The 27,785-nt window shown below is 29.0% G+C and overlaps 2 protein-coding genes across 7 annotated transcripts in view; one reads left to right on the top strand and one right to left on the bottom strand.

Moving 5' to 3' along the window:
- LOC122498078 (igLON family member 5-like) overlaps window positions 1–27,785 on the bottom strand; it is a 222,252-nt gene that overhangs the window by 61,047 nt on the left and 133,420 nt on the right. For 4 of the 5 annotated variants that reach the window (XM_043605627.1, XM_043605629.1, XM_043605628.1 and 1 more), the window contains 2 exons: window positions 12,906–13,014; window positions 4,433–4,596 (listed from right to left, as the gene is read on the bottom strand). In XM_043605627.1, coding sequence (XP_043461562.1) covers window positions 4,433–4,596; window positions 12,906–12,966 — 225 coding nt within the window. In that variant the 5' untranslated portion in view covers window positions 12,967–13,014. Of the gene's footprint in view, window positions 1–4,432; window positions 4,597–12,905; window positions 13,015–22,082; window positions 22,341–27,785 lie in introns of those variants that run through there. The other variant, XM_043605630.1, reaches the window with a different exon arrangement.
- Window positions 22,356–26,819, top strand: LOC122498075. 2 transcript variants are annotated; one of them, XM_043605624.1, is made up of 5 exons: window positions 22,356–22,634; window positions 22,873–23,039; window positions 23,134–23,328; window positions 23,919–25,769; window positions 25,855–25,995. In XM_043605624.1, the coding sequence occupies exons 1-5, from the start codon at window positions 22,447–22,449 to the stop codon at window positions 25,857–25,859; spliced, it is 2,406 nt and encodes an 801-aa protein (XP_043461559.1). In that variant the 5' UTR covers window positions 22,356–22,446; the 3' UTR covers window positions 25,860–25,995. The 2 variants fall into 2 exon arrangements, with proteins under 2 accessions (XP_043461559.1, XP_043461558.1); XM_043605623.1 differs by having other exon boundaries at window positions 23,919–26,819.

Raw genomic sequence — 27,785 nt, 5'->3', positions numbered from 1 at the left:
TTTTCCTTATAGGCAGATATTGTTAATAATTTTATTTAACTTTATTGATATTTCCGTACAAAATTTTTCAACAAATATTTAAATCATAATAAATTCTACAAACTTTTAATCATTCCATCATATATTTATAACAATGTCAGACTCATGCGAAAGAGAATTCAAAACTATTGTAAATTTCATTCTGATATTAAATATAAAATATTTCATTACAATTTTCAACTCATGCCATTCAAATATCTTAATTTTTAAAATAATTCTTCCTTTTTTTTATTCAAGAATTTAAAAATTGAAAATAATATTGAAAATAATATTAAAAGTGATATCTATTTTTTTGACGTCTGAATCAATCAAAATTTTAGTATTTTCATTGTTAGAGTGTAAAAGAACGTTGGAGTGCATGCGGTGGCAATATGCAAATCTCTCCTCATATGAAAATTCCACAACTGACGCGGTAGAGTGTTAATACCAGCCAGCGTTGCTCAGTGCTCAATATAGTTATTTTTAAATATTGATAGTAAATTTCCCTTTTTTTTATTGTTCAATAAAAATTGTTATTAATTACAACTAACCTAGTAAAGTTTATGCAAATGCTTTGCATAAGGGTCACTGCAAACTACTAACTAACCGTACTAAAATAACATAAAAAATTTTTTTTTTCGAAAAGATTATATCAATTTGAAATAAAACAATAATACAGCTGAAGTCGCATGCTTTTTTTGGGACAAGAGACATTGATAAATTGAAAACAAATTTAATTTACGTGTCGGAAACCTTTTCATTAAAAATGTAACATCGAAGCATCATTGAGCGTCCGATTATCTCAGCTATCTGCTTTGTACGCAAATTGAAAGCTCAACGAAATAGGATCAGGGACTAGTTCGTAAAACGAGTTACTAATTGTCAATCCATCAGCTGCATTCACCCGACTGATCGATCTAGATGGTTCGACAAGCTGGTTTCATACGCGCAATCAACCCCGCAATTTTCGAACTGGGACACAATCACAATTCTGTAACTATATTGTAAAGGAAAAATAATCACATTTCGCTTGAAATTCCCGAAAAAAAATAAATACTTTGAAAAAATGAATTAAAATTATAAATTTTTCGATGAAACAATTTCATAAATATGCAAAGAGTCTAAAATTATACATAATTCATGTATAAGCAGTGACATATTTCAAGGTAATTTAAAATTTTCTATATTTAAGATAATTGAACATAATTAAAAACTAGCTGAAAAGTTCGCAAAATGTTTTTCTCTGTTCTCCCGCTTTAGAACGCTCATTTTGAAAGTACTTTGCTTTCCTCTGTAGCAATTAATTAGTCAACATGAAAATTAAGTCAGTTTTACATTCACGTCTCTAAAAAGCTTATATTTTATGAAATTTCATAAAAAATATAGAAAATTATTACAAAAACAATAAAATATATTTTCTTCATCCAACTCTAATATTGCATTATTAATCTTTTTATTTAATTTTAAAAATTTCATGAGAAAATAATTGATACTAAATAATTCAAAAAGAATCTACTTAAAATGTAATAAGCTACAGTTAACTGCAACTTTGTAAAACAGAATTAATATTTTTAATATTATCTAGGTTAGTTGAAATTTATTTAATTATTTTTAGTTTAGTTGAAATGCAATTTGTTTGTAAAAGAAAATTTATAAAAACATTGAAGATAGTCAATATGTATAATTGGTAGAAAATCTTTTACAGCGATTACATCGACCTCCACGTCCGAACGTATAACGTTCACGTGTTCTTGGATATCATGGACGTCGCACCAAGGCTTCGGCAATGCTATAACGTCTATGTAACTAACGGAGGCGGTTCAGGGTCAATCTTGGCCAGATGGTAGTACACTGTTAAGGCCCGATTTGGCTATCCCGATACGGGACAACCAAAACAGCATGACCAAATGAGCGATTGTAAAAACAAGAAGTAACCTGCGGGGAAATGCTTCGGCTGAATCTGAATCCCTCACTGGTCCCGACCAGTAAAGTAAAGTTAAAATCACCAAAATTTATTTTTGTAATATTTTTAATTGCTGACAGTTCACTTGTATTTTATAAAAAACATTTAATTTCTATTATGTGAATTATATACCTACTTATATTTTACCTAGATTTTTAATTTATATAGAAACGCGATTACGAAACGAGAAATTAAGAAGTAATGTGATGCCAACCTTATGACATCTGTGCCTTTGTGTTCTCTGCTTTCTTCTGCTCTTCATTCTGTAATGCACATCTTATAGCCTGTCATTACATTACTTTTTTACTTCTCATATTGCAAACGTATTTCTGTGTGCAATTAAATAAACTTTAGGGTTGTAGTAATTTAGATTGTAAGATCATTTGGCACGTTGGAAGATTTTCTACAGTAGCCGGAAACAAACAAATTTTATTGACTTTTAAAACGTAAATCATCATATTTTTAACAAATGTTAATTAAGTACTTTAAAATACGGTATGTCTACTCTTTAGAGCCTATAACATACGACGCACTATATATATAAGTAATCAATTGTTTAATATTTTTTAATGTTAATAATAAAAATTCGGTAATCACGTTTTTTTCATTTTCACCGGCAAAAAGTCTAAAGTAAACTTCAAAATTGGAAAAAGCTTCAGTTTTAGAAAAGTTATTAAAATAGCGATAAATATGTATCTAGTGATACACAAAATATCATTATTTAAATAACTTTTCTGGAAAATGCGAAATCGATTCAATGTTTTGTTTCAAACATATTCGACTTCAACTAGCTACTTGACACTTCAAAAGCAAAGTTCATGTCTGAAATCGACTTTAATCCTGAAGAGTATTTATTTTTATCAGCTCCGCTTCTATCAAATTATGTTATTGAAAGACTAAAAATAGTAAATTGCAAGAATTCAATTTTCTTTGTGTGAAATATTGTAATTTCATTGTTTCATTGTTGGATAAACGAATTAGAATTTTTATTCAACTAATGTGTTGAAAACTTTTCCTCAATTTTGTTAGAAAATATTTTGCATTCACTATAATGTAGTGAATGAAAATCGAGATGAAAATTATAGATGTATGATAATGTTATGAAAAATAGTATTACAATAAAGAGTAAATTATCTAGTTTCATAATTATGTTTTTTTTTTAAATTCTAATCATAATTTTCATCTCGAATAATTATTTTCAAAACATTCGAATAATAATCGGCATTTGCGACTTGTATATTGCTGGCATGCACGTGGCGGACAAACGGGCTGGCAATATCGCCAGCAATTCTAGCCGGCACGTCGGTTTGAACGATCGGACCTCGATCCGGATCATAACGAACAATTGTGCAGGCATTTTGTTTTCTGAGTAGAGCATGGTATCATGAATGTTGATGTCACAAATGATGCAAAGAATGAAGCGATGATATTTTATTTTATAAAGTTGGTAAAAATAAAGGTACGATAAAAATATTGTCTAAAGTAGCAAAATTTTTACGAAAAAATATAACTTGCAACTTACAATGTGAATAATTTTAAATTGTTCGGAATTTTTAGCTATTTTAAATAAGGTTGAATAATAATTTTTTTGTACATCATTATATTTTATAAATATTTATATTCAGATTTCTGAATACAGTAAATATGCAAGATTTCTTAGCAATTCTGCTATTCGTATAATCCTAGTCCTTGAGCTCATTTAGATTTTAATGTAAAAATTACAAGAACTCCTTGCCTTGTGATCATCGAGTTTAAGCATCGGTTAGTTTGGTTAATACTTAAAATTAGATGGGTAACCGCTGTTCGTCTATTATCGCCATAACCTTGATTTTTAACTGATATCAAGATATAATAAGTGGGTGATTTGAAATCGAGGTGCTAGTTAGAATTCAACTGTCGATAAACTGATTATTGTACTAGGGAGAGTTTTTCTATAGTCTCCTTATTCTTTGGGCTGGAAGTCACAATCATTAGTAGTCTATGCAAATACGAGTATTCCTAATTTGAAGCCGTTCTTTAGATGTGGTATTTTATATTAAAATTTAAAGTATAGTATGCAAAATAAACTATTTTAATAAAAATAGAAATTATATAGGAAGAATGACCTTTCTTTTCCAGTCAAATAAAATAAAAGTCTCATTTATTTTAATTGATTGTCCTCATCAGAGAAGCAGTTAAATTGTCAAAACACACGTGTAGATGTTCGGATGTCACATTATTGAATGACCTTTCTTTCTATATAACTATTTCGATCGAATGATAAATATTCATACTTATACAAAAATAGAAATTTTTTAATTAACAACAACTTTTTTATATATAGTAGATACTGAGTGAAAGAATTTTGATGAAATTTTTATTTCTTCAAATCTTCAGTTCAAAGTATGTTTTTACGATTTAGTCATTATTATAATTACAGTTTGTAGTTAAACTTAAGACAATTATACTTACTATTCCTGCACTGGGATCTGTTAACTTGCAAGGTAAAACAGCTGTTCCACCTTTTTGAGCAAGAACCTCTTTGATTAATCCAATTAAACTCTCTTCGTTTTTATCCTCTGTCGTCAAGTCGACATTATTGGCACTTGATTCCTTCTGATGTCTCGCTTCGCTTCCTTTAAAAAAAAAGAAAGCAAAAGTTACTAATTTTACTCTTATTATTAATTATACTTTATTTGTTTTAGAGTTCCTATATTTTTCAATTTTAAAAACAGAATGTAATTTTAATGTTCAATTGAAAAATAAATTAAAAGTATAAAAAAGTGAGGGACTAACTCCAATTAAACTCTAACTAGATTGTAATTTAAATGTCAATTTAGGAACAATTATAATTTGTTGAATATGTAATGTTAATCCACATTATGTTTGATGTTAGAAATATTAGAGATTATTTAGAAATGCTAAGTGGATTAGAAATCTTATTTCGATGGGTTTAAACTGCTGTTCAATTTACATATTATTTGTTCATTTCAGAAACATACTTTCATTCTTTTGGGGATTGATATTTGAAGTTTAATCTTTTGCAGTGTCTCAAGGGTTTTACCTAAAGTACCCTCGATGCTCGAACTCGAAAGTGATCCGAGTGATAGCAGAATTGCCTGGGGAATTTCGATATCCAACCTACAATGTTCGCATTACCAAACGTTGCTATTTCCAAATTACATGATCGTTGTATTTTATATATGTACATACATTCATCTCCGTTCTATTCAAACTATGAATACATCACGTTCATCATTTTCAGTTAATTTCATTTTTAATATAACTACTAGTATTTCATGCATTCTTGTTACAGTATCCAATGAAAATTCACATATTTTAAAATTACTTTTCAAGTCAGTAATTAAAGAATATTATTTAAATCAAGTTCGAGTTAGTTTAAGCTTGAATTTCAGAGAAAGAAAATTTGAATAGAACAGACAAGAATTTAATATTTATGAAAAATAATAAGATTCGAATACCTTTTTTTTAAATTTCTTATTAATTCCATCAGTATCAAATTTTTCTATAATTAAATGTTAATAATATCCGTCAAGTACTAAAGTACAGTAACAAGTTGAGAAAAACTTTTATTCATAATTTAATAAATGATGTGAATCATGATAAATATACTTTCTTTCTTACAAGTAGAATTTCCTATTTTAAAGTTACAAACACTGCGCTACGAATTAATTAACTAAGAGAGTAAAGAAAAAAAATCTTTGCTAAAAATTGCGTATTTCAAACCAACTATTTATTGAATTGAAGATGCCACAGAGCAAATAAGATTGATCGAAAAATGAAACTTTCTTATTTTCCCTTCACTGAAAGTTTTATTTCAAAAAAGAAAAAAGAGAATAAGCATTCGCAGAATAATTTCTGGTATTTTACAGTTTGCACATATTCAATTATATTATTGAAGCTTTGTCTAACTGTGAAATTCAAATTATGCGAATTCCAAGGTACAACATTAATTTGGTTGTAGAATAGATTCGGTTGATTAATTTATTAATTTCTAATTTTATCTCTTACCGCTCGAAACTTCTACACTTGAGCGTATCCAATTTATTAGTAACTATAGGCAACCAACAATTTTCTCACAACCCTGAAACCTTTCCCTAATTAATTTCATAGCTACTGCGGCGATAGTGCACATAAATGGGTTAGACATAAGTGGTTAAGTGAATAACTTAGCGGTGGCATTCAGAAGGGTTTAGCCTTTAATTATCAGCTTCAGAACATGCATTTTCCAAGGGCCCTAGTTGACATCACTCCTTTCATTTTAAAGCTGAGTGCATTTTCTCTGATCTTATATGTCAGTTTCATATATGCGGAAACTCTAAACCACTTCTTTTATATGCTGCTAATTATTAAAAAATTTGTACTGAACATAATATACACAGTTCTTTAAAGCTAATATGAAATACGGATACTAAGTGTGTTGTAATTAATAATTAATATTTTGATACATATGCATCAAATTAGTTGAAAAATAATTTACTACATTAGATTTATAAACCCAAGCAGTAAGTAATATTTTCTTCATTTCGCAACGAAATTAATAATTCCTTATCTAATTTGTTGCATCTATTGAAATATTATCCTTCAACATAGCAAGTACAATTTATTACTAGTAAGGGAACTGTAAGCTTATTTGTATGTTTTGTAAAGTTATGTAGTAAGCTCACCCAGTGAAGCCGTGATCAGCATACTTGATAAGATCAATATAAGTTTAATAGTAATCTTTCGATAACATGACATAGTAAGGTTGCACATCATTAAAAATGTTTGAAAATTTATGTTTTATCTTATAATTTTTTATCAATATAATTATATTCTAGCCATACTATCTAGCTTTCAAGAATGTTTGTAGGTTTCTGAAATTAGGATTATAGAGAGAAAACTTGTTGAAAAATGCGAGTTTACCAATTTCGCGTCATTTCAACAGGTCAGTGCAGTTTTAATTAGGCAAGGCAATATTTTTTTAATGGGAACCCGCTTATCGACATTGCAGATCGAAATTATAAAAAATTTGCAACATCCTTTTCTTGAAAAATATATAATTTTATGACCTATAAATTTGAGAAACTCATTTTTTTAACATAAATACACAGAATGAGTATTTCATTTGTTGTAATTATTTTTAGAAAAATTACTGATAAAAAAATTAAATATGATCAGTTTTCCTGTAGCAGGTCTTTGACAACAGCCCAATCTGCAATTTCTGTCAAAATCTTTTCAGTTCATGATTTTTCTGAACACAGACACTTTTTACAAAATCTGCCAACGTTCAATGGATTTAAGTATCTTCTAAATTACAATAAACGAAACGATTTTTTATTATATTATGATTATTTCATGATTTAATTAGATGGACGATAACTAGGACAGTGTAACTCACCACTGTCTTAGTTTCCATTCACTCCTTGAATACAAATTTTAAACATAAAAATAAATTAGCATTATAGCTAAAAACAGATAATTTGAATGTGAATTAAGTCATCAAATTATTTTATAATAATTATGAATTATGCATTTTGATATTTAGAATATATTTTGTTAAAAATAAGGTTAGAATTCATTAATATATCTATGATAATATAACCCCAATGCTGACAATGCTGTTAGTTAAATTTATAAACACATTTTTTAATTTTATAAAATGTTACTTGCTTTCAATTAATGATAAAACATATTAATAATATTTATTCATTTAATTTACATATAAAAATACATATATTTACCAAATGTCAGCTTTTTAATTTTACTCCTTCGGCTTTTACACCAAAAACATATATTTAATCCTTCTTTGTACCCGAAACACAAGCGATATGTCGCTTAAATACTTTACTGCCTCTCTCTGCATTTTCAGTACTATAAGAAATGACGTTTGTGACTAAACAAAGAGATTAAAAAAATTACTTGTCTTGACAGCAATATCCTCTGAACTAATAAAACAAAGAAAATGAAATTAAACAGTAGCCAGTTTGAAGTCACTATAAAAGTTTCCACCGAGTTAACGAGTCTAAAGTTTTAGTTGTTTTTTGGGCAACACGATAACTGGAAATTACTTGTCAGACATTCATGGAACAAAGTATATTAAGTTTTTGTGGTATAGTCAAGAAAATGACTCAGTAGGAATGTAAGCACGAAAGTTTGCTACGATGAGCTTGGCAAACCACTCGACAAGCAAAAGACTTTCTTACACCACACTTTTTTTTGTGCATGTGTGCCTGAATAACGACGCATAACATTAATAAATTTTAAACTTTAAATTTTCTACACGAATTTATTGGAAATTTTTTATACCAAACCCCCGTAAAAAGCGAGACATTAAAATAAGTTTATAATTTTCAAATTCTTATTATGTTTCACTTTCTTTTTCATATTAATATGTTAAGTATAAATGAATTCAAAATCCAGTAATGGAGAAATGATTGAAAAAAGTAATCGCAATGCTAAAAAAAGAACAACTCACCAGTTGTGTTTGCAAGAAAAAATGTGAAATTGAGATTTTGTATTGATTGTCGAAGATTAAATGAAGTGATTAAAAAGAATGCTTATCCGTTCCACGCATTAATTAGCATTCTAGACTAACTTCAAGGAGCCAAATATCTTACTACGTTTGATTTAAAATTATCGAGTGAGTTGAACTCGTACTAAAACCGAAGATTCCGTCCACGTACTGAACTCTAATCATTTTCATTATATATTTCCTGAAATCTACGGATGAATTAAATTAATTCTTCACTTGATCAACAATTGTGAGCACCAGGAAGGGGTACACACTTTTTTAGCTAATTTGCCCAAAATTTCGAGTTTTTCGCTGAAAACACTATAAAGGTCAACCTCAATTATTTTTGCTGTATTTTTTTAAATTTAGAATAACAATTCATAAGAATGTCTAATATCAGTTCATTGGATCAGATAAAATCCTGATCCAGATAAAGTTTCGACATGTTGGATTTACCTACGCCGAAAAACATTAAAGAACTTCGTCAAGTTTTAGAAATGGTGTCTTGTACCGTCGTTTGACAAAGTTGCATCAATTGTTCCTCTTACACTTTTGTTCAAAAGGGAAATGAGTGGCAATGGGGACCTCAACAAGAAAATGAAGTGGTTATCGCCTATGCTAGTCGTATTCATAGAAAAAAGTTATTGAAATGTTTGGCAGTAATATGGGAAATTTGGGATATCTTATTTTCATTGACGAATTTTAAGACGAGTTACAAATGTAACGAATTATTTGTTTTAACAATTTTTTAAACTTTTTTTAAAAAATGACTAGTGGCCTGATGATGGTGTCAAACCAAGACACCGAAACGTTGCACAAGTGATACAAGTGTTTCATTTACTACTCTTCCGATAATCGATTTAAAAACATTAACAAATTACAACAACGGAAGAAAATAAACGATTATTACTATATTTCTGTAATATTATTCTCAAACGAATATTTTGTAATATTAATTACACTTCGTTAAATTCTAAATATATTTCTAAAATAATTTTGCAATAATGAGCAAAGTGTAAAGTGAACTGTGTTTTGAGAAGCGAAGCGCTAAGCATTATTCTCGAAATTCAAAGATGTCGGATTCCTAAGGGACGCTCTGTGGCATTGAGAAATTAACAAATGAGAACTATCAAACATGGAGTTGCAGAGGCGAGTTAATGCTCACCTTGGAAGATCTATGAGAAATCATCATTGAAGATGCTCCAATTAATACAGCTGCAGAAAAGGAGATAGCAGCTTAGAAGAAAAAGGACGCTAAGGCTCAAGCAAAAATCGGACTACTTTTGGACAACGATCAATTAACTCACGTAAAAAACTGAAAGGCTGAAAAGGAGTTATGGACATTGCTTACAGAATACCACAATAAAGCAACCGCTCAAGTAAATTTTTTTATATTAAAAGTTTGCTTAATAAACAACTACCTGAAGGCGGAGATTTAGAAAAACACATAAATTCTATGGAGAGATACTAAAGATAAATTAGCAACTTTCGGAATAATTTTAGACGACGATACATTTATCTCAGCTATTTTTAATAGGTTACCGGATACGTATAGTACTTTGATAACGACTGTGGAAGCTCGGTCGGATGATCTTACGATAACGTTCGTCAAAGGAAAACTCCTAGAAGAATATAGAAAACGAAAATTAAAAATCGCGGAAAGTAATTAAGAGGAAAGAGCAATGAAGAGTAGTGTTGATAAAGACAATAAAGAAAAACGCACTTGTTTTTGTTTCTTTTGTAAAAGAACGGGACATTTAAAGAAAGACTGTAGAACAATTAAAAAGTGGTTAGAAAAACGCGAATCTGATGAAAAGGAACCTTTTGAAAATTCAATTAAAATGTGTTTAATTAACAAGAAAGGTGAAAGAAACTCAAACTCATTATGGTTTATAGACTTTTGAGCGTTCAGCCTAATGACAGGAAGCAGAGAATTTTTCACAAATTTTACTTCAAGTAATATGACGTTCCAAGTCGCCAAAAAAGATACGTTCATGAACGTCCTTAGAAAAGGTTCGGGAATTTTTATTACGACTAACGTTTCGGGTACTCAGATCAATGTAGAATTAAATATTGTAATTTTCAAAGGAAATAGATGCGAAATAGACGTTATAATACAGTCTTTCTCATCGATAAAAAGTTCGGGGATCATTACACAATAATGGATTTTGAAATATCGAATTTAACCTTTAACGTTCTGCACGACAGAAAAACACAGAATAATGAGGGAATTCGAGTTTAATATATAATCGTTTATACTTCAGAACAAAATTTTTTTCATAAAAGTTGTAGATCTTGTTAAAATAAGCTTTTTTTGTTCTATGAATATTTTTCCTAAATTGATTATTTTTCGAGAAAAATGCAAAAAACTAAAAATAACCTAAAAAGCATTTTAATTTTTGGCACAAGCGAGCGAAGCCAACCACTGATATTATTATTATTCATTTTTAAAGTAGAAAGGGAGTCAAATTTACTTCCTAGTTGGTATTAGAAGGTAATGAACCCAAAGACTTTTTTTGACAAGTTGTCAAATTAATAAGTACTCCAGATTATTATTATTGTATTTAATGAAGGAAAAATTTCTTTAAATATAAGTTTAGAGACTAGCCTTTATGTCTATTGTTAAATATGAATGTACCTTTAACCTGCCTGTAAATACGATATACCTTCTATGTATCTATTTGTTTCTGGTTTGAAAAAAACAAAATTTTCTTACATCGAATTTTAATAATATATTTAAAATGTAACTTAAAACAAATAATATGCTCTCATTTTTGAGAGGCATGTTTTTTTCTATTTTTATATCTAATTATGTTTTATCTCGGTGAGTAGTAATTTAATGTCAATAGTATAATAATTATAATTTGGAGGTTATGTTTAAGATTAAAATGTGTTTATTTAACAGAATTACACTTAATAAGGACACCAACGTTAGTGACGAAACGTCGTGTAGACTAAATTAATAATAAATGATATCCAGAAAAATATGTGAAATTTATATACTAATTTAAAGTGTAAAACTAATTTATTTTTATATTTGTATATATAATTTTGTTTAATTAGAACTTACAAGCGTGTTTTTAGCATGTGTTACATAAAGTAAATTTAATAGATGAAGCTTGTTTTTTAAAACATTAAGTCATGTTCATAAACTTGTGTATGTATAGCCACAAATTAGTTTAACAATATTTAAATGAAGTTTATAAAATAAGTTTCTTCATAATTAAGTTTCTGAAATTAAGCGAGTCTTTGAACAAAATAATTCATTTGTTTTCAGAAAGAAGAATAAATGCGAGAGAAAGAGTAAAATAAATAAGGCGCACGCTATATATATATTAACTAACTAAAAATCGCATCAAGAAATCCCATTGTAAAGTACATTTGCTTAATTTTTAGTTTTCCTATTATTTTTTATTTTGGAATAAATAAAATAAAGAGTTTTTAAAAAAAAATTCAAATATACTTAAAATATAAAAAAAAATTGTCAAATTTTGATTTTTTTTACAAAAATTAATACTGTTTTAATAATAATTAATCAATTTTTAATAGGGTCACAAATGCACGTGTAAAAACTAGTATAATTATACACATAACAACATGCGTAATTATTTTTTTAATAACGGAATTCAAGTGTAGAGAGTATATGTCAATTTACTTGAAATTCAGTATTCATTTGCTCATTTGTGATTTGTATAAAAAAATTATAAATTAGGAGAGTGTCTCAAGAATAAGATAATTTACGAACATGGATGTTCAAATAATGTAAAAGAACATTATTAGTCGGACATGAAATACGTTTTAAGAAAATGGTTTTTTTCCCCACTGGTCTACTAAGCTTAAGCTATATATAAGGAAAAATTCAACGAATTATTAAGTTTCTCTCTTCAATTCCCTCTCTTATTGTTATCTCTAAAAAATATCTTAGAATATTTGAATCTTTTACTTTTAGCAGAGGTAAATTTCTAAACGTGAGAAATTGTGTTTTTCTTTTTGTTATCTAATTAACCCTTTATTACTTGATATATTAATTAATGCACACTTCTTTTAAATTTTAAGACATTAATGAAAGTTTAAGAAAAACATTGTTAAAGAAAATTTATGTACATAAATATTCATTGGCCAGAAAGAAAAATTAACATTTGAGAAATTTCCCTATAACTTTTAATCTCTGCCAAATATCGTAATAGATATTAAAGTTTTGTTGTAATTAGATGAACCATTGTTATTTAATTGTTTAATTAATTTTATAGAAATTTAATTAATAACTAAATAATTTAAAACGTTTTTAGAACATGAAACGTTTTTAAAATGTTAATTTGGCAGACATTAAAGGTTTCATGGAAGTAGTGGGAGGGATTAAAATTATCAAAAATAATCTATATAATTCATTAATTGCCCTTATTGAGAAATATAAATAGATTGTTAACTTACCCATAAAGTAAAGTTCAAACTCCAACACGAAAATTACCAGGATTAGAAGTATTTTCATCATGATGTTGTACTATTCCTCAGTTTAGATCCTCATCTCATTTTACTTTGGCTGAAACAACGAAATAAAAATTAATACAAAATTTCAATAATAGAAAAAATGTATTTAAATCAAATGTATAAATCTTTTCTGCTTTTGATATTCTATGGACGATTGCATATACATATGTGTGAAAATCTGTAATCCAATAGTTAAATATTTCATAGCAACTTCCATTTCTTAATAAAGTACTGCGAACACAGATTATATAAATTAATTAAATTACAATTATAAATAAAATCTTAAATATATATAGTTATGATTTATATTTAAATTATAAAAATAATGTCTACAAATTATTGGACCGCTTTCACGGAAACCATAATGAAACCAAAAACTTCAAAAGCAGATGTAATTAAGTTGATACGATATGTAGATCATTTTGTAGCACTGCCTACAACTACCCTCTTTGATTCATAAGCAGTGCTATAAAATGAACAAATATCACTTTATTTTATATTAATAGAATAAATGATTATGAGAAGGTGAAAATTAAATAAAATTCAATGTATCGTCAGAAATGCGACGTTTCGTTGGCTAAGGTTTGCCAACATCATCAGGCTAAATTTATTTAAACAAAAAACATTTCAATATTTATAAAGGCTTGAAAACAATATTTTGCACTAAACTAATAAACATGATTAAAAATATCCTACTTAATTTGTTAAAACATAAAAATCGCGTTCTAACTCGTCAATTCAATTAAAAAGATTTTTTTTAAATACAACACATTCCACATAAGTCAAAATTAAAAATATTAGAAAGGAAGTATTTTAATACACTAATTCAGTGTCAACTGAAATAAATTAAAATTTACTAGTCCAAGAAAGTCAAAAGGATAGAAATATAGTAAAGTCAATGAACTGGAATGTAAACACAGTTTTATCATAAAGAGGACGGGTCAAGTGGTGTTGTTTTGACATTATAGACAAGAGTCCAAACGTCTGAGAAGAAGAAAGAAAGTTTTGCTTAGAGTGAAAATATCTTTTTTTTCTATTAATAGTGGAATGATTTGTTTTAATATTGATCATTTTGAGGGTAAACTCCGTATAGAGATACAGGATGCATTCCCTCTGCGGAAACTTCCTGCTATCTTGAAGAAACACATTGACCTCTACGTCCGAACATGTTCACGTGCCCTTGGATATCATAGACGACGCATCATTGCTTCGGCAATGCTACAACGTCTATGTAACTAACGGAGGCGGTTCAGGGTTCATCTTGGCCAGATGGTAGTACCCTGTTTAGGTTCGCTCGTTCCTCGATACTGAACAAACATCAAGTATGAGCGATTTTAAAAACATGGAAGAGTACCTGCGGGGTAATGTTTCGGCTAATTTCCTCACTGGTTCCGTTCGTCAAGCGCTTGGCGTGGGGATGGTGGTCAGTGTCCCAAGGATGCAGGAGGGCAACAACGCGTTGATGGTGCCAAGAATTGTCTTCGAAAGAATAGATAGACGAGAAAGTACGAGCAGCGTTACAAATAAAAGCAGCTGCATTTCTGTCTTCAGTAATGCTTCGGCTAATGACATTACTTGCTGCAATAAAGATCGAGACCAAGCTATAAGGCTGCTGGAGGAGAAAGTAGCTTGCATTCAAAGAATGGAGGAAGAGAACAGTAAGATGCTGAAGTCCTGTGATGTCTAGAAAAACGTCAATGTGACGATTAAGGACGGACTGAAAAGCATATAAGGAGATTAAGGAGAAGCACGCAGCTGCAAAAAAAGTAAATGAGAGGTTCTACCAACAATTGGTGTGGTCAGAGGAATCAAGACAAGATCGAAGAGTTAGACGCAACCGCTTAAATGCTGTAGTATTAAGAAATGTCATCTTGGAAGGTCAGAAGCGGAAGAGAAACAGTTCTGAGTTGAATAAAAAATCAAAGAAGAAGAAGCTGGCTGAAGGTTAGAGATTCGCAGCAGTTCTGGGAAATATCCTTGAGGAGGTGAACCCACAAAAAAGCAATACGATTTGTGCGGACGCTGTACTCATCAAGAAGGTGGAATTCTTTATCAATCTTAGAGGTTCTTTCGATAAGGAGACATTCACCAATGAGGTGACTAGGGTGATTGGTGACCTGGGTAAGGTACAGATTGTGAATAGAAGAGAATAGAAGAGAGGAACACAATTATATTTTTATTTTAATTTTGTTAAACAATCAGTTTCCAGATCATCCATGACTTTTATCTTTTAATGAATTCGGTAGGATATTTTTAATCATATTTATTAGTTTAATGCAAAATATTGTTTTCAGACTTTTATAAATATTGAAGTGTTTTTTGTTTAACTAAATTTTGCCTGATGAGGTTGGCAAACTTTAGCCAATGAAACGTCGCATTTCTGATAATACATTGAATTTCATTCAATTTTCACCTTCCTATGATCATTTATTCTATTAATATCAAATAAACTATGGATGGATTTAGCTCTTATCGCTCAAATATCACATTAAGTTAATCGTAATTGCTTTTGAACCTATGTGAATATGCGTGTTACAGATTTAATAGAATTTTTTCTCACAGGTTATTAGTTGGACTAAAAGAGGAAAGAAGAACGAAAGGAAAGATCTAGAAGAAAAAATGAAAAAATTAAGAAAACGAATGAACTATATCAAGGAGAGTAGAAGGAAAGTATTTTTGTGTTCAGAGAAAAGTATTGATGAAGGGAAGGAAAAGAAGTAGCGAAGGATTAATTATTTACAAGGGGTGAGAGTGTTAAAGATAACTTAACGTGGCTACAAACGATAGGATGTAAGGAGAAGGGATCGAAAAGTTATAGTTGGTAGAGTTGGGTTGCAAATAGAAAAAACGAGGAGCATTGAAATTGAAAGGATACGAGGAAAGAATAGATGAGAATAGAACGTGGAGGGAAAGAAGAATAAGGTGTTTTAAAGCAGAACAGGCATGGGCTAAAAAAGTATGGAAGTGTGCAGTAAGAATGAGTAGAAAATGTATTTCAATAGACGAGGTAAAATGGTGTGTAAAAGAGGAGTCAGAAGATATTGCTATAGCAAAAGGAAATGATTAATGTTTATTTATGCTTAACATTATACTATATAGGTAGGAAAGAATAATGACAATGTAAAATGGATTTCGAGTAAGAATGAGTAGTGCGTTTGATTGTTAAAGTATAGATGGATGTAAGTTAAAATGTGGTTCAAGAAAAATATAAAGGGAGTGGCATTACTGCTGCCCTTAATTCCCATGGCACCCGACTAACATTCTGCAAGAAAATGTATATAACTTTTCAAAACCATGAAATATTTTCTAGACGTTAGCTCGAAAATAAAAGTTTGTTCCAGATTTTAAATAATTGCCCTTCTTGTAAACGTTTCTTGGAGAGTGCTTACGTGAAAGTATTTTAAATTAGTGTTTGTCATGTCTTTGAACAATCGTGTAATAGTGAAAGAAACTCGTAAATATTATCATGAAACTTTTAAGTGAAAGATTGCCGCCTGAAAAATTCTTCTAACGCTCTTAACAAATAGAAGAATTTTTCAACATGTACTTCAAATTTTCTGTCAGATGCAATAATTTGGCCACTAATTTGATGTAAAATGCACAAAGATCTATTTTATTCAAACAAAATTCTCTTGTTCAGTATCAATCTAATATTAGAAATAAATAAGTAATCCCTACCTTCTAATTCTTTTCCAAATTTAAAAAAATTCTCTCTAATAATTTTGCCCACAAGGACTTCAATGGTTAACAATAATGAACTAAAAAAGTAATTTTTTTTAAAATGATAATCAGTTAAAATCTACTTGAGGTTTACAATTGTCAATGTCAATTTAATTTTATAAATTTGTTTAAATTTGAATATGTTTATGAAAATGAAATCGTATGATACGTATATTTTATACAGGAAAACGATAACTTTTGATATTAAATGAATATATCATTTATTTAAATATTAAATGGATGACTGGGGAGGAATTTATTCAAGAAAAGAAAAATGCCGAAATCGATACATGAATTTAGTTGGCCTATACACCTTTTAGCTGATAGCGTCGACCTAAAGGCATGATCACATACTTTATTCTATCCTTACCCTAAGGGAGAAGAAGCTCTTAACTCTCTTTTTGACTGACATGCATATGCACTTAGAAGAAAATATATATTTTCAATTTCTAAAAATTTAAGGGGAAGCATAAATATAAACTCATGCTAGACAATTAGCATGTGAATGGTTATTATCACAATACTTGTCATTTTAACTTAAAGCATCGTCTTTGAAATTCACTGGAAATTTATAAAAAGCCGAAAGAACTATAAACTATAGTTAAATAATATTCACTAATAAAATAATAAATATTGTAAATTGTATATACCGTTATCATCCAAGTTACTATTTAAAGTTATTGTTAAAAAATTTTTAATTGAACTTTTATTTTGATAGCCGACTACCCTTTTTCTTGAAAAAAATGGTTGTAATATAGGTTATATGTAGTTATATTTAAAAGTTATGAGAGTGGCAAATTTTTTAAATTTCTTTAAAGATATCAAGTTGCAAAGTTCACACAAAAATTTTGAAATCTTGATGATCCATTATATACAGTAAATTCGTGTTTTAAGGAAGAAAATATGAAAAAAATACCACTACCAGTTTTTGAAACTAAAAAAGATTAAAATTTCGCAGGCTATTATTAAGAACAATTTTTCTTAAATGTTTATCTACTATTATAAAGCTAAAAAGAAATTTTTATCACCTAAAATGTATTAATTAACATTTTTCCCTCTAAGCAATTAAAATCTATTAAAATTTCTAAAAAATTAAACCTCAAGCAAAAAAATTCTATAAATTTTCTAGAAACATAAAAAATGCTCTTAAGTTTGACTTGTTTTATTACAAATTAACGTAATTTCTAAAATGAGTTATATGTTTTAATGTTTTTTGAATGAAGCTGAAACTGCACCCAGTTAATTGTTTAAAATTTTATGTTGGTTTTAACGAAAAAAGAATATTGAGCTTAAAAATTTAATTTTGAAAGTTAAGTAAGTGACAGTTTTAGCTTAATGTTCTTTGACATATTTTAAAGGTGATTCGTCGTGCAATTTAAATATTTAAGTTAACTTCATTGAAGAATTAAACATAATTTGACCAAAAAATAAATTTAAAAAATTTGATTTTTGATTATAAATTAGAATTAATTGTTTATATTTAAAATTTTATTGTGAAAATGGGTTATATTTTTTTCAAAAAGTTAGCTACATATAGTGTCGCGTCAATGTGACAAAAAATGGAAAATTTTCATTTTTTGATTTTTTGAAAAAGTTATAACTGGCAGTCAGCTTAATATTTTTTAATAAAAAATGACTAATGCTTTGAGTCTGACGATACCTAAAAGACTGACAAATTTCATTTTAATCGGTTAAACCGCTTTCCCGTGATGCGCGAACAAAATTTTGCAGACATACATACAGATACAAATTTTGTATGTATGTACATTTCTAAATACTCTGTTGTTCAAAACAATAACTTATGCTATGAAAAATTAATTTTACGCAATATACAGACAAAAGTCTGATTGTATTAATACAGATTTGAAAAATTTAATGTTATATATTATAATTTGTTGACTTTTTTGATTTTGATTTTTTTGAAGGTAGCTCACTTAAATTATGTTAGGCATAAGAGCGAAGAGAATTATTCACAATTTTCTAAACTACGCTCTGATTGTAAAATACTATATTCTGCACTTTGTCATAAGAATCACATTTTGAATACTGAGAACTCTATCTTGTAACCCTAAATATTTTTGGAATTATGTAAACTCGTCACGTAGAAACCAAAAATCGGTTTATACTCTTCCTTTATGTAATCTCCCAAAATCCTTTGAATGTGTTGATGTGAAGTTTAATTCTATATTCATTTGTAGAAATTACATATTTACTGAAAATAAAGGACTTTGATATTAATAAGAGAGAAGGTAATCTCGCAAATTTGTTTTTAAAATACTAAAAATAAATTTTTAAGACACTTAAGAAAGCACTTTTTTGAATTTCAAATTTTTATTATTATTAAGTACAGTTTTTTTGACGCTGAAAATTACTGAATTATGCGCTGGAAAACTGATTATTATGCGAAATTATGCTTTTAAAAATTGAACAATTCAGGATGTTAGCAAAAGTTGTGGATTGTATAGTCTTCATTACAGAATAAGCGTCGTTTGTCATCAATGGAATAGGATGGAAAAGAGTTTCCGCCCCTTCAAAAAACAATTTTCTCGGGTCATTCTCAATTAATTCTTCTTCAGTTAATGCTTCAGTTTGAATTATTTTGCCATCAACGGCAGTAAGCAATTTAAAATACTTAATTACTTTGAGATTATCAGGTAAAGTTTGAATATACTCTACTAGGTCTGTAGCATTAATATCAACATAATCGGAAGCTTTCTTCCATGAATTTGATTGGGTCATAAGTCATAACAGAAAAAAGAAATAGTTTAACTTCTTTTTCCCACTTGGAGGTAAATAACGTTATCAGCCTGTCAATATTTGTTTGAATGTATACGAATATTGTATTATAATAAAACTAAGAATTGGTCGTATGACAGCTTTTAAAATAGAATATCAAAATTAAGCTAGCATTAAAATATTAGAGTATCCTGTGATCTTAAAAGATTTTCTTTGTACATTCATTAAAAAGAAAATTTCAACATCATTCTTTCAGACTTTTATGTTTCATAAATTATACAGTATACCTACACACAATAATTTAGATTTACAGTGCAAGCGTGTAATTAGGTTATGTATACAGACAAAAGCCGTGGTGGAATTGGGAGGATCAAGCAACGACTTCCGAGGAAGAACAAGAAAAGTAAACAGTTAATTATTAAACTGTAGAGTATACTTCCCATTAAACTTACAATAAAATGTAAGAATTAAGATTGACGGAAATGGGAACTGTTCTTTAGCACAATTTAGGAGACTATCGAATGTTAATAAACACTTTTCATTAGTTTTCGAAGATCAAAAATGGCATATCTAATATATCGGACATGGAAATTAAAATTCGACTAAATTCGCTTGAAACTCGTTACTCGGGGTTTTTTTTGGGTAAAATGGTAAGTTCTTAATGGGTGGGATAGGTTTCTTGGAGAAACTTGCACGGTAAGCTTGTCACAATATTACATTACCACCTACATTTTCACAAATACCTTTTTTGTCCTACCTGCACGAAAAGTATGTCATTTCGGGCACTTAAAGTGGGCGCAAAGTAACTGATTCTCGCCCGGGGCCGGGGAAGCGGGCGCAAAAGTTATTTTACGCCCGCTGACGTCACACAAGCGGGCGCAAAAGTACTTTTGCGCCCGCTTCATCTAGCCCGAGCGGGCGCAAAAGTACTTTTACGCCCGCTTGCTGTTTTTTGCGCCCGCTTCGCTCGTGCCCTCAATGCCATACTTTTCATGCAGTTAGGACAAAAAATTATGTTCGCAACATGGGCGCAAAGGTGATTACGACTTTGGCGAGATCACCTATTTTGCACCCTTGATACGATAATAACTATTAATTAACAAAAGTTCAAGAAGTATCATTTTTACTGCTCATCAAAATGAATATTTTTTAGGGTTCATTTAGAACGCATTTTATTAGTACTTCTCACTTTACTATTAAGATTCTATAAGGCACAGTATAATTAATTAAGCACATCACACTATAAAGGGACCATTACTCTTTTAAGTTAACAATCTTAAACAATTTCAAGAAAACGCGATCACAAAACCACTATTTCTTGAGATACTTTACCACAAGCTTCTCAACGTGATGCTTGGTATGAGATGAAGTCTTGATTCTCAAAAGCACGAACGTTTTATGACAAATTATATCGTCGATTAACTATTCTCAGGCTTTCCCTCTCATTTCTCCGAATAGCTTTACTCCCACACTACCTTCTCATTCCCTGGGTATTTAATTCTACCAGTGTTTCACATTGACATTGGAAACGCAAATCGCTCCAAATTTATTTCGCAAAATCGGCATTTATTTTTTACAATGTTCTAGTCAAGTTCATTCAAGGAGATAATTTCTACTACGAGGTATGTTTCTATTTTTCTAAGGACTGCATTACTTTGACATCAAGGTTAAATAAATAATTCTGCCACTCCTAGGCTGAGGGGTGTTTTATCTAATTTACATCGACACCTGGACTCCGGACATTTCACTTTGGCTGACCCGAAAACAATTTGAGGGAAATCTACTGCATTCTCTGTTTCCGCTAGACAAAGTCATTTCCTCGACCTCACACTAAAGCTTGTTTTGAGCCTACGACTCTAAGAATTATTTATTAATAATTTATTTATATATTTCTTAATAATTTAATTTCAATTTAACAGTTAATCTTTCTTAAAGCTTCTTCCTTAATATCAGAGTCTTCCGCTCTGTTAATAAATTAGATTTGAATCCCCGATGCCGGACAATTTAAAAATATATAATTCTGGATATGTTTAGATAGTAGATGAAATATTTAATTTATTAACAACGTTATTTAATGAAATATTTTTAAATTTGTTGCATAATTGTAACTTACAAGCTTTAAAATATAATTCTGAATAAAATCTTTCTTTAAAGTTTAATGAAGTTTTCACAAACTCATGTATTTTTGAAATATAAATAAATATAACCTCAGATTTATATGAATAATAAATTTTATCAATACTCATTTCTGCTTTTCCGGTAAGTTCATTAATAATATTTTAAAAGAAACATTTTCGTGTCCATTAACATTATAAATTTATAATCATACGTGTTACATATTGATAAATTTTACATACCAAATTGTAACTAAAAATTTATATAATCCTAACATTTTTAACTTCTGCACTGAGAAAAATGGATATTAAGGCTTACTATCTAGATATTACCATTCAATATCTATGAAAGTGAACTATAAGACAAGTATCTTGGATATTTAATTTCACTATCTAAATATATTGGACAGAATATATTAACCTATAATATCCAGGATGTTAAAATTCAATATCTATATGAAAGTGAACTGTAAGACAAGTATCTCAGATATTTAATTTTACTATCTAAGATATACGCAAACGTCATTTCAAATTTATAGGTTAAATGTACCTTATTTTTAAATCTTGCGGTAAAATAACAACATTTGGTTTCTGAAAACCCTGAAAACCACGAAGTAGAGCTCAAAACTTGACAGAAATTCTTAAGGTATTTGTCGCGCGACTGGTCACTGTCAAAAGTTTGTATCCGTTGACTGTACTTATGAAACGATTATGAATGCGAGTTTCTGAAAAACTTTTGCGGACGTACAGTTTGACACACAGATGTTCTCAAAGTATATTCATAACCTCTCGCATGAAAAACGATCGTGGCAACCAGAGAGTATTAGGGAGAGTGGAAGGTGACCGTACACGCTACTAGTAGCGCACTCTGGTGGGTCGTTCCCTTTTTAAAATATATATGTATAATGTTTTGAATGTACTGTATGTATTTGTGCTCAACTGTTTGTGCTTTGTTGTGCTTGTTTGCAAACAGTTGGAGAAGCGTGATTTACAAATTTTATGCAAAAATGTTATATTGTAGTGTAGAAAATTGCAAAAATGGGACATATACGAAAATGTGCCAAGGATTTTCATCGTTTAGGTTACCAAAATCTAATTCAACGTAAGTATATATTTGATTTTTAGTAAACGTAACCTCACTTTTTTACACGATGAAATATAAACTTTTGAAATACTGTCATATTATTACTTAAGTATACACAGAATTCTAAATTTTTATATTAAAAAGTTGTTGGAAATATTTATTATTATATTATTTATATTATTATTATATTATTTTTGTCATGAAAATATAATTTTTTATCCTTGAATTAAAAATAAAAAATTATAACATTTCGCAGTCGAAGAAAATGGCTCAAATTCGCTGGGGTTAAAGAAACTACAAAGTTTCGAATCTGCGCGGAACATTTCGACAAAAAATGTTTTAAAACATTTCATCCCAGGCCCTTATTGAAGCCAGATGCAATTCCAACTTTGCACAAGGGAAAGAAGTGCACCGCAGGGCGAAGTAAGTATTTTTTACGTAATAATAAATAATGATATGCACATAATTTATAATTTTAAAATCACATTAATATAAATTTAAACAATTGATATTACAGGTAGCAAGGTAAGCAGCGAGAAAGAAATTGTCAATATTGCTACAACTATTGGCACTCAAACTGAGGAAAATAAAAGTGACTGCACCAGTGAGCAGTTAAATATTTCGAAAACGCCAGCCTCAACGATGAATGGAGAAAATATGGTGTCACAAGTTGAACTTGCTTGTAGTAAAGTTCGAAATATAACAATAACTGGTAAGACTTTTAAAACGTTTACTCTATATAATTTAGGAGATTGTACTCTAAAAATACAATTTGAACGATAGAAATTAGTTAATATCTTTATATTGTACATGTGTGTCATTTTTGGTTTTATTGAGTACATAATATAATTATATAAAGTAAATAAAATATGAATGACAATAATATTTAAAATAAACAAAAGTTTTTCAGGAATTTCTGGATTAAAATTTATTTATAAAGATAAATTAAAACTCGTGTAAATCATCTCGTTAATTTATATTAATAAATAATTTTTAATCCACAAATTACTCAAAGTTTTGTTTATTTGAAATTACTTACTGAATGTGCATGTATTTTTGCATAATATTTTAATAATAATTAAAATTGAACATAAACTCAACATGAACTACAAATATGTTAAATGCTTATTGTAATTAAATTATAATTTTTCATTATTATAAAAAATCAATTTTTTAATTCATTATAATATGAAAAATTTAATTGTACATAAATTTTTCGATAGATCACGTTAAAAATATTGTAAAATAAATTGTATATGAAATAAATATCAAGTTTTAAAAATTGTTTCTTTTTTATTATAGAGACCAACGCCGTAGGGTTAATTTCTCCTTCTACCCATCCTTCAATCTACTTCGGATCACCAATTTCATCAAAAGATAAATGCGCGGAAACATGTTTGTCATTAAAGAAATGCAGTACTAGCAAAAATTTATTACCTCTTTTTTACACAAGCAGTCCTCAATCACATTCCAGACAAAGTGAAATGACACATAATTTAATGGAAGATACAAGTTCATTGTCTCCAGTAACTTCAACCACAACACATCCTAATGTCACAACAGTTACTACACCGTCAGGTCGTTGCAACGTGAATGAATCCGTCACCACACCTTCCAGAGAAAATAACGTCGCGAAAGTTGTTAATACACCTTCTGGACAAAGTTCAATTTCTAATGGTTTTTTTACTCCTTCAAGACAAAATTCAGTTAGAGATGTTTTTAATACACAAAGTGGGTCATGTGAAGTTATGAACGCTGGAGAGACTTCAAATAAAGGTATATCAAATTTAACTCTAAATTATTCCGAAAATAATAATGAATCAACATTAAAAGCCTCAGTTGATAAAGTTACGAATATTTCACCAAAGACTTTAAAATTAAACAGTTATAAGCGAACGATAGCTTTATTGCGAAGTAGAATTAATAGATTAAAACAAACAAAAAATAGTCGAATAAATGATAAGCAAAAAACGAAAGTACATCTTGAAAAACTCATAAAAGAAACTTCTTCGTATCTTCGAAAGGAGGCTCAAATTTTATTTGAAACCCAATTACGACTGTCTCAATGCAAAAAATCTGGCAGACGATACAGTGATGAATTAAAAGATCTCTGTTTGTCTATGCTATATTTATCACCTAGAAATTATAAATTGTTGAGAAACATTTGTAGTTTACCATCTGAACGAACTCTGCGAGAGTACCAACGTAGAGTTCCTGTTTCCCCTGGCTTCAATAAAACCATTATGTCAGAATTAAAAAATCAATTTAAAAATCAGCCCATTGAAAATAAGGTAGTCACTTTATTGTTCGACGAAATTAATTTAGTTTCGGAAATACACTACGATCCCAATACTGACAAATTCGTCGGCGTTGCTGACGATGGGGTGCATCGACAACCGAAAGCAGCTAAATCTGCTTTAGTTGCAATGATTTCCTGGATTCATATGAAAGCTAAGCAACCAATAGGTTATTGGTTTCTTGGCAGTGAAGGTAATTCAGAAAAAACGCATGATATTATGTTGTTAACAATAGACGAAGTTTTCAAAGAAACAGGTTTAATTGTAAAAGCTATTATTTGCGATCAAGGGCCAAGAAATCAGGGTATTGTAACAAAATGGGACATCACTTCTAAGAAACCTTATTTTGTACGCAATCAACATAAAATATTTATAATTTTTGATCCTCCACATCTATTGAAATCTCTTAGAAATAATTTATTAACAAAAATTTTGAATTACAATGGTGGTAAAATATCGTGGAAAGAATTGGAAGCAGTTTTTAAATTAAGCAAAGAAACAGATTTAAATTTACTTCCGAGAATTACAGAGAAACATTTTGATTTAGGTAATTTTAGTAAAATGAGAGTTTCCTTAGCTTCACAAATATTCTCAGAATCTATGCACACTGCTTATAAAGTTTATAGAAATTTCTTGCCCGACCGCTTTAACGAAACATTTGATGCCACTTTACCTTTCGTTTTAGACATCGATCGATTATTCGATTCTTTAAACTCTTCTTTAATAAGCCAACCAGCTTCTAAAAAATTAAGATATGCCATTACTGAAAATTCAGAGCACATTCTTTTTTTAAAAGAAATGTCCCAAAAATTGCAAACTGCTCGATTTGAAGGGCGTCAACCAGCTTGTTTAAAAGGTTTGGTGCTTACGATTCATTCTGTTCTTCAATTGTCGGATGATTTGCGTAAATCATACAATATTTCTTCTCTTTTAACCCGTAGGATGAATCAAGATCCATTAGAAAATTTCTTTTCAACTATAAGACAAGCACACGGTTGTTCAACAGATCCTTCACCAAAGCAATTTGAAAATGCTTTTCGTCAACAATTAATTACTTATTTGGGTAAATTGTCAAAACTATCTAATTGCGAAGACGATGATAGTAAAATGATTCTTCAGTTGCGAAACATTAAAAACATTGAAATGCAAGTGCCATCAAAAATTCCTCAAGTAGAAGTTAATATTTCAAACTATGAAAAAATATTCACTGAATCACAGGAATTTACACAGTCCAGTGCAGCGTATTACTGTTCGGGATATGTTGCTAAACTGTTTTTTTCTCAACACTCTTGTGATTTATGCATAAACATTATAAAACAATCAGATAATGATATTTATAAAGATTATCAAGTTTTTACACATTTAAAGTCGTACAGTGATACACAAGGCTTAATTTTTGTCAAGGAAAGCATTTTTCAATGTTTTCTCGAGTGGGAGGAAAAATTTAAGAGTATAATTAAAGCTAATTATCATTTGAAAAACATTTCTCTAATTCTGTCATGTATTCTAAAACACAGTTGTTCTTCTATAAACCTTTGCACAACTGAAACTTCTGAAACTTTTTTAAAAATATTTCTTCGGGTAAGATGCCATTGGGAAGCTCGGTTTATAAGACGCGCTTTAAGTTTAATAAAAAAAAGAAAGTCGTGTCCTGAAGGTAATTTAATAGATAAAGATTTTAAAAAGATGTCACGATTTATAGGAAAAATTTATTAAATCATACTCTGTCATAAAAAACGTGCTGTAATCGGTTAAAATAACGAAATTTTATAATATTACTATATTTTAAAACATGTTAAAACTACGAAAAGATTTATGTAAAAAATGTTTTAATTATAAGCCTTGATAACAAACAGCAGTTTGTATGAGATCTCGTTTATATATTAAATGAAATTTATATATTTAATGCGTATGTGTTCACGTTTTCAAAAATAAATATTTATACGTATAAATTATATTTATATGAAAACAACATTAAAATAGTATTTTTTCGTTATATTTCAAACGTTTTTTTATATTCACATGTATTTTTTTAATTACGACAAATAAAAATATTTTTTAAATTAATTTTGCATCACACTTATTATTTATAAAAAAATGTTTGAACAAAAATTTATTTAATTTAATAAAAATATGTAATTAAATATAATCCGGAAATTTGAATTTTCCCGCTAATGCTCTTGGTGGGGGAAATTCGTGTCGGAACGAACCTGTTGAGGGCGCTGAAAATCGTGTACGATTATTTACATTGCTCTCTTATGGGACCTTCCACTCTCCCTAATACTCTCTGGTGGCAACGTCGCAAGTTTGGCGTATGGCCGTCTTTAAAATTTCGCGCCAAAAGTAGCAGACAAGCTGTAGTATTTAACAAGCGCTATTGCCACTTTTACAAATTCACCTGTCATTTACAGTAAATGTTAAAATAATTTTTCAAGTTTGATGTTAAATATCTTTTAAACAAGACGGTTAAAAATTTTCATTTTTTTTGTAAAAATTCATTTTGGTTCAATAAATAAAACTTTAGTTTTTCTAAAAAATCTGTCGATTAGTATAAGTGCAAAAATTAAAAATCTGTGGTTTTCATATGGTTTTCCTATACCGTACATGTTAAAAATCGAAACTTTGATTTCATTTTTTGAGACTTACAGACGGTCAATTTTATTTTAATAGGCCTTATTTTGTAGATAAATATCCAAAGAATAATTATGTGAAATTTAAAAAAATTCTGTCGAAAACGAATTTACGCGACAAATACCTTAAACATATAATCAAATTCCTAAAATTTCAAAATTCGACAAACAGCGCATATAATTTACTATGCATTATTACCAAATAATTACATTATTAGTGCATTAATAATTATTAATTTATT

The sequence above is a fragment of the Leptopilina heterotoma genome, unplaced genomic scaffold (assembly GCF_015476425.1).
Source record: "Leptopilina heterotoma isolate Lh14 unplaced genomic scaffold, ASM1547642v1 Lhet_142, whole genome shotgun sequence".
Taxonomy (NCBI): domain Eukaryota; kingdom Metazoa; phylum Arthropoda; class Insecta; order Hymenoptera; family Figitidae; genus Leptopilina; species Leptopilina heterotoma.
Note: the sequence above shows the minus strand (reverse complement) of the source record. Positions and strands in the feature narration are given on the sequence as shown.